General features: G+C 45.0%; 1 protein-coding gene and 1 pseudogene across 1 annotated transcript in view; one reads left to right on the top strand and one right to left on the bottom strand.

Moving 5' to 3' along the window:
- Positions 1–8,117, bottom strand: part of KMT2C (lysine methyltransferase 2C) — a 205,659-nt gene that overhangs the window by 107,094 nt on the left and 90,448 nt on the right. Inside the window, exon 8 of the mRNA XM_025039018.1 lies at positions 868–1,039. Coding sequence (XP_024894786.1) covers positions 868–1,039 — 172 coding nt within the window. The remainder of the gene's footprint in view (positions 1–867; positions 1,040–8,117) is intronic.
- Positions 4,161–4,279, top strand: LOC112469957 (annotated as a pseudogene).

The following is an 8,117-nucleotide window of genomic DNA, read 5'->3' as shown; positions in this document are numbered from 1 at the left end:
ATTCCCTCCCAAGAAACTAGGCACAGATACAAGGTACCAAAAAAACGCTGACCAATAGTTTAATTTTTACCAAAATATAAAAGCACATGGTCCTACTTATTCTACACAATTCTGAGCTACTGATGCTTGCTGTTATCAAATTAAATCAGGAATAAAATACAGATTAGGGCAGCGGTGGCATCATTTCTCCTGGTGACAAAGGTCCTCAGTGTGTAAATAATTTAACTGCTGTAGATGCAGGTAACATACCCAAATTATCATGCTGATTAGTAGCATGAGGGAAAAAAAAATCACAAAGAGTGGAGAAATAACCCAAGACTGGGCTCCTACAAACAGCTGACCCCATTACAGATGTTTAAATGCCGTCTAATATGTTCCTTCAGCACTGTGGTGCTGGGACCTACTGAGCATGTGTCAGACAGACACAGATTTCTTTAAATCATCTTAGTGTAAATCGTTCTTCCTGGAATGAAAGATGTTTCACTCTAACAACTACCTTCTGGAGTTAGTAGAGGTTTATTTTCCTATTAAACCTCCACCTCAGTCTCCCTGGGAAAAAGCTCCTTTATTTTTTCTGAAGCTTATTTTATTTTAAATTGTTAATATCATTCATTTAAAAACTGTTGGCAAATTTAAGTCAGCTTTTTAGGCAACCAGAGGAATTTAAATGGTTAAAATTAGCTTTTTAAGACTTGGTTCAAAGTGCTGTACATGTGAACACATGCCTAGCATTTATTCTCTAAGCCGATGCGAAGGCATCTGGCCGCAGCACGAACCACCTTCACCGCGTCACACGAGCCTGTTGCACCTAACAACAGGGCCTCTCCCAGACTCAACACACACCTTCGAGTTGAAATTAGAACTTACTTGCAGTTCTGGCACACTTTGCACTCAGGACATTGCCAACCTGCACGTTTTAATGGAGTGACTGCTACGTCCAGGCACATTCCATGATAGTGCTGGCCACAAGTGGTACAAAAGAACTGATCTAAGAGGTCTCCCGGGCTGTCGCACACTGCACAGTTTGCATCTTCCTTTGCTATAATTAACAGTGAAACAATGAGATTGTTGTATAAGAGTTTAATATTTTTCTGACTTTACAGTTTAAAAAGCACTGGAAGGGAATTGGCACGGTAAATCTTTCAGACACTTGAAGTTATCCACATTGAAGCGATCGTCAATCAGAACAAGGTCTCGAGAACACCACCGATATAGTTCATCTAAATTTAATCACATTAAATTTAATCAGAGCTTGGTGATTATTTGTGCCTACATCTACTTGAGACCATAGGCAGTTCTTACTGAATTTCATGACCCTGGGTGCCTAGTTAATGCTCGATGTTACGTTTGCTGAAAAATCCAACAGGAAAATATCAACTGAGAGATGCTTTGCAGGGTAAAAAGAAACATTTTATGTGGATGTTAAATATGTTTTAAAATTAACAAAATCAGATAAGAGACAAAATTAAGAAATGTTAATATCAATTAGATTAAGATGCTGCTTAAGTATAAACAGACTAATTTTTATTCAAATCAAATAAGGTTTCTTTTTGGTACTGGAAAATATCATATGAGGGAGAACGCTAAAGACGGAAGCTACATATTCACACACAGATATGATACATCACACATTAACTCTACATTCATCTATATCATCGGCTGTAAAAATGCATTAAGATCTATACAATTACGGACATCACCTAGCCCCTAAATGTGGATCAAAAGAAATGGCACTTTTTGACAGTTCCTTTACCACTGAAACAAGACATAATTGTAAGAATACATCTGCCTTGCCTTGCCAAGTACACAGTTACACTTACAGATATTACAAAATAAGGAAAATAATGTATTCTAAAATCACACCAATCTGATAATATACATAAATATGCATATATCTGACACTTAGGGTCCCAACTAAATGGTTTCATTAGCTGATCATCCTAGGACTGCTTTGAATTGCATAGGCGAATGTTCGTTTTCCCGAAGGTTTGGTCAGTCTTCCCCGGCTATGAGCCCTTTCTACCTTCTCTCCTCCCCAGTCGAGCGTCTTGAAACAGCGTGATCATCTCCTCTTCCTTACATCAGGAGTCAGCACGCTGGTTTTCTGGCCACCGAGGTCTCTGGTATACAGGCTTCCCGTTTTAATTTTAGTCTTTTTAGAATAGGAGAAACCACTCACAGCTTGAGGGCAGTACACAGACAGACAGACCCTAGGGTGGACCTGGCCTGCAAGCTGGACTCCCCCCGACCCCCCGTTTCACACCCGCCTTTCACCTTAAAGCTACTTTAAAGAGGCTGCAATGACCTGTGAACTCCGGCCAGTACTTCTGAGATCTTACCTTGATCTTACTTTACCTGCACTTCGCAGCGTTCACACTACCGCCTACTCCCATGTTGGAACCCCCCTCCCCTGGTTTCTACCATGCGCTTTCCCTATTTTCTCCAGCCTCCTCCACCTCCGTCTCCTGCTCCGTCTCCTGCTCCGTCTCGTCTCCTGCTCCTGTGTTGCTTCCGCCCCTCTGCACTCCCCTAACTGCGGGAGTCTTCGGATTTCTCCCCGTTCCTTCTCGAATTTCCCAGGTTCTCCGTGACCACCACCCACCACGATTCCTGAATCAGTGTCGCCGGCCCCGGACGTCCTTCTAAACCCCGAAGTTATCTTCAAGGATTAGTGGACCTCAGTAGCCAGAGGTTCTAAAAATACTCACTCGACACTTCTAAGATAAAACATTTTCTAAGCCTAAACCTCTCCCTTCTTCTGAACCAGATGGGTAAAGGCAGAAACTTCAGTGTCACTGCAGACCCTGGAACTCTGCCCCGGCCCAGCATGTCCACGCGGACACCAGCTCCCACCGAGCGAACTTCCCTGCGTCCTCGTCCTTCCCCCTGGACAGCTGGGCCCCTCACGCTCTGCCTTGGGAACTGCGGCGTCTTCTGAATGGAATCCTCACTCGGGTTCTGATCGCCTCACTAAACCGCCGTCTACACCTCCAAAACGACTTTTCAAGACGGTGACTCGAACTCCTATGCCCGACTTAAGACTTCAGTGTGCACTCGCCTCCCGCTCTGAAATGCGGTCCAGCTAGCACGACCGCGGCTTCTACTATCACTGCTACTACCATAACTGCATATTATGATGACTTCTGCTACTACAAGAACAAAAACTTTCAATACTTCCCCCTTTTCACCTAAAAGAAAAAAAAAAAAAATCAAAACTTTCTAGTATGAGGCAAAAAACCCCCAAATCCTTCCCTCCTTTGCCAGCTGGATCTGAGCCTCCCGCTAGCTCCCGGTCACACGGAGCGGTGCGAGCTGTTCAGGGCTCGTGTGCCTGTGTGCATTCTGCTCCATCCGCGTGAACTCTGTCCCTGTGCTGTGCCCCAGCCCGTCCAACAGGCCTTCAAGCCTCTGCTCACACTCAGGCCCCCTGTGACCACACCCAAACACCTCCTTGGTAGCTGACCACTCCTTCCCCATGCGCTGGGAATAAACGGTTATGCGATCAATCACAAGCCCGGAGGACAGGGCCCTGCCTTTGCCAGCTCTGCACCTCACTTGCTTCCCATAAATCAAGTCTCGCTAAATGTACTTTAAATTGACGTGCTTCTGAAATCACTTTTACATGGCTCCTGAATTGAGAGGCATTTTAAATAAATTATTAATTTAAAAAAGGAAATGTCACAGACTGGCTCATTTTTGATAGAAATGACATAATAGGGTAAATTATTTTTCTCAATACAAAAAGAGAGTGCCAATATTTACTGACTCCAGTCATGTATATTTAAAAACTGATCTTTGATATTTGCATACCCTCAGAACTTACAAAAATTGGGGCCAATACTAGACTCTTGGTTATCAAATACTCAGTTCATCTTTCTACTCTAATTTGCCAGGAACGCTGTCTAAAATGCTTCTGTGAATCTCCAGAATGTGCTTCAAATTCTATGGTAGCTACGAGCCCATGTGGCTCGTAAGGAAATGAAATGCAACTAATTCAAACTGAGATATGCTGTACATATTCAACACACCCAGACACCAAAGACTTACCAGGAAAAAGATAATGTCGAATATCTTAAAACCTTTTTATTACATGTTAATATCAATATTTTATGTATACTGGGGTTCTATCTATATTTAAAATTGATCTCAAAATTTTTTTTCCCTACGGCCACGCCACCCTGAACAAGCCCAATCCCGTCTGATGTCGGAAGCTAAGCAGGGTCGGGCCTGGTTAGTACTTGGATGGGAGACCACCTAGGAAGACCAGGTGCTGTAGGCGTACAAAATTTTAAAAAATAAGCGATTGTAAGCTGACAAGGTCCTTGCAATCCGTGAGGTCAAGCAAGGGTTGCCTTGCCCCCCCCCACCAAAAAAAATTTTAACATGACTAGAAAATTAAAATTACTTACATTGTTCGCATCATATTTCTACTGCACAGCACTATGTGCTACAGCAAAGCCCAATCTGCAACTAGATAACTGTCACTGTGTTACTGCTTCATTCTATGATAGTTCCAGCACTTCTCTAATGACGAGACTGGCATTTTGTTTGATTAATGTGGGTCGCTAATAACACATCAGGCACGCAAAAAAAAACCCATCCACATTTACTTTGCATGATATAAAAATAATAACAAAAAAGTACTACATAAAGAAATGAAGTTGTTTCCAACTGCGTCCCCAGTCAGGGAACAGATAACATGCAGAAACGCGAGAGCAGCCTGTTGGAGGTCGTGCCCGAGAAGATGGCACCACTGGAGAGCTCAGGTGTTGTGTGGGCTATAAGTGCACGTACATATACATACATAGGTGTCTGCAAACCACAGAGACTTGTTTGAAGCGATACCCGAACAACTAAGTGAGGTTTTTCTTTGAGTAGTTGGAAAAGCAAAAGAAACGGAGGGACAGACTAAAGCTACAGACAGTCTGAGGGGACAGGAGCAAAGTCCAGGCCAGTCTGGCTCCAAAGGCCACGTTCTCTGCCAGTACCGGGATCACTGCCGAGGGAGGGGCGCGCCAGGGGGGGGAGCATCTGAGTGTGAGCAGAGGTGGAGAGCGCGGGCACAGGCCGCAACGAAGCGGCTAAACCACGAAGGGGCAGCGAGACAAGAGAGGGAGGAACGGAAGGGTCCGCGTGGCCCGAGGCCACTTCCTGAGGCCGCGATCAGAGAAGAGATGGAGGAAAAGACAAACACCGAGCTCGACTTGGAAGGGAGCTTGTCACCGTCCTTTAAGTTGGTCAGGCTGGAAGGTGAGGCCGCGGCTTACGAGGTCTAGAGAAGCCCCCGGGAATGGAAGCCGGGGCACAGATGAGGGCGACAGAGGTCGGCCGATGCCAGACAGCACCGGCCTGAGGAGGAATCAGCACATCACAGCACCCGCCACCGACGCCTGCGCTGCCGGCAGGTCACTGTGGGGGTGATCTGCCTACCGCGTGGAACTTCCAGCAAGAAAAAGCAAATCGTGGATGCTGTCCAGAGCGGCTGGCCCACGGACAGGCAGGTGGGCAAGGTCAACGGACGGACAGAGTTCAGGGTGACAGAAAAGCGGCAGGGCTTGGTGTCAAAAGATGCAAAGACGACCAAGAAAATGAGCTCAGAGTTGAAGGCTTAACTGAAGCGAACGCAGCTGCAGCTGGAGGAGGAAGGAGGGCCTGGGGGAGGGGCGAGGGGCGCAGCGCCCGCGCGTTCAAACCCGACAGACTTCGCCTGCAGAGCGGACGGGAGCCCAGCCCCGTGCCCCGTGGGGTCTAGTCTGTGCATCCTGCGCGTCTCCACTCCCCGCCTGGCAGACACCCCGTCCCAGGCACCACGGCTGCCTGCCATGTCGGGCTCATTCATTCCTGAAGGCCTGTGTGGTAGCTGTTCCATCTGCCTGGAATGTTCTCTCCTCTGATCTGGCACGGCTGGCCCCTTGCGTTTAGCTTCCTTCCCCTGCGAGTCAAAACACTCCCAAGGAAGAGTGTGTGGCTGTGCCTCCCAGGTGGCTCTTGAGTGTCCATGTTCCAGACAAGGTTAGTGCACACTGTATCATCGTGAAGTAAGAAGCCACGACCAGCACTTATCTGTGACCAGCACCCTCCAGCCATGTTCTAATGGAAATGGCCTTGGCCTTGCTCACAGATACTCTTCGTAGGGACTTCTTTCTAACGGGGTCCGTATCTCTGTCATTTGTCAACGTCCATGAAAAGGCGTCACTCCGGCTCCTCACTCAGCTGTCACAACATAGTGTTCTACACAGCAGCACAGAGCATCCTACGCCAGGCACACGTGCAGCTTGAGCCTCAGACGAGAGCTACGATAACCACCTCTCTGTGAGGCGATTCATTTATCCAAGGTACAAGGCTGCATGATGTTCACTAATTAGTGTCATTTAGCCCTCAAACAACACTGTCATTTAAGATACCCCCATTTTTAAGACATAAAAATTTATGTACTTTGGGCCATGAGACACAATCAGGACAGCTCGAAATACTTATGAAGACTGTTGCGTACTCTTGTATATTGTTGTAATACATTCCGTCTGCAATATTCTCTATACCATTGGATTGAGACAAATGGTCAGAAAGCTGTGTATTTAAACTGCATTGTTCAATATCCCCAAGAAACAGCACGTACTTGGTTGGGCTTTGGTTTGGTATCGCTGCCTTATTGTGATGTCCGTTATGCGGAGCTGCCTTGTGGGAAGTACTTCTTATGCTTCAAAGCAGCTACTTTCAGACAATTTTTCACTGCAGCATATAGAGTGTGTGTGTGTATGTGTGTAAATATACGTATGCGTGTGTATAATACATATACATATGTATTTCGTGTCAGTATCAAGTAAATTCTCGTCACACTGCTGTGGACCAGGTAACTAACTGCTCACATCTCCTCCTTCGTGTTGACTGCTGAGCAGCTCTGGTGCCAGACCTGTGGCTCAGGTTTAGGAGGTGTACATTTGGGCATCGGCCTCACCATTACCTTCCCGTTTATCCTACCCTCATTTTCCCATGGCCAAAGTTCCTTGCTTATTTTTAGTTTCATTTATTCCTACCATTCATGTATTTTCACAAGTCTCCATAAGTCTATTTTGGAACGAGGCACAGTATCAATAACTTCAGAGTATCTTTCAGCTCTATGTGGCCAGCACGAACCTTTCGCTACGTGCGTGATAAATCAAAGCAAATCACCTCACCTCAGTTCCTACACTTCATTACTTTACAAAACGATTTACGATCTCTAACGCGTGAGTGAGGCCGACGCCATCAGAACTCAGTCTGCAATAGTTCTGCCCTTAAGTGGTAAAATATCTAACACCAGAAACACAGTCATAGAAAGTCTGCACACTGTGTACTCAGGTCTAAAGCACAACTACGTACGAAAGGCTGAACAAATTCAGATCCTTACACACACACACACACACACACACACACACACACACACACACACAGTTTTAGTCGACTGGCAGAGTGTATTAAACCACCCAGAATATAATCAACTCTGATGACTGACATCACAGATTGTGCACTTAGTGAAGTAATTCACTATACGAGGTCTTAAAACGATAACACCCACAATAGTGGCTGTGCATGAATGTTCTCGCTCTCCCAGATTTAACGGTGTGGGATCCAACACATTTTTAAAACTTTAAATCCCTTATTAGCCTAAATGCAATCTAACATTTCAGTATGCCTTACCTAAAATATATGTCTGTATGGTCATTAAAGGCAACACGGTTATACACGTAGATACAAAATTTTAACTAAAGATGAAATTATGGTACTGAAAAAAGATGAAAAAATAATGATTATGAAATCTATCTGTACTTGAGATTACTTCAGTTTAAGCCTGAGGTTGCTATAGTTATGGTGCACAGAGCTGGGAAAAGATAGGAAAAAAGTCTTTATGAACATGACTAAGAAAAAGGTAAAAGCTGACAATTAGGTAAAAAAGACTGAATAAAGCATCACAGAGATTTCATAATGAGACTGGAAATTCAGTTGACTAGGGGGAAGATCCCAAAGCGATTCATGCTCATTGGAAATTCATAGAGGAAGAAAAAGGTAGGGTCTCTGTGTTTAACAACAGAGACAGGAAAGTGTTATGATTTTCTGTATAACATAAAATTCAAACGTTT

Source organism: Pteropus alecto, unplaced genomic scaffold (genome assembly GCF_000325575.1).
Source record: "Pteropus alecto unplaced genomic scaffold, ASM32557v1 scaffold48, whole genome shotgun sequence".
Classification (NCBI taxonomy): Eukaryota; Metazoa; Chordata; class Mammalia; order Chiroptera; family Pteropodidae; genus Pteropus; species Pteropus alecto.
Note: the sequence above shows the minus strand (reverse complement) of the source record. Positions and strands in the feature narration are given on the sequence as shown.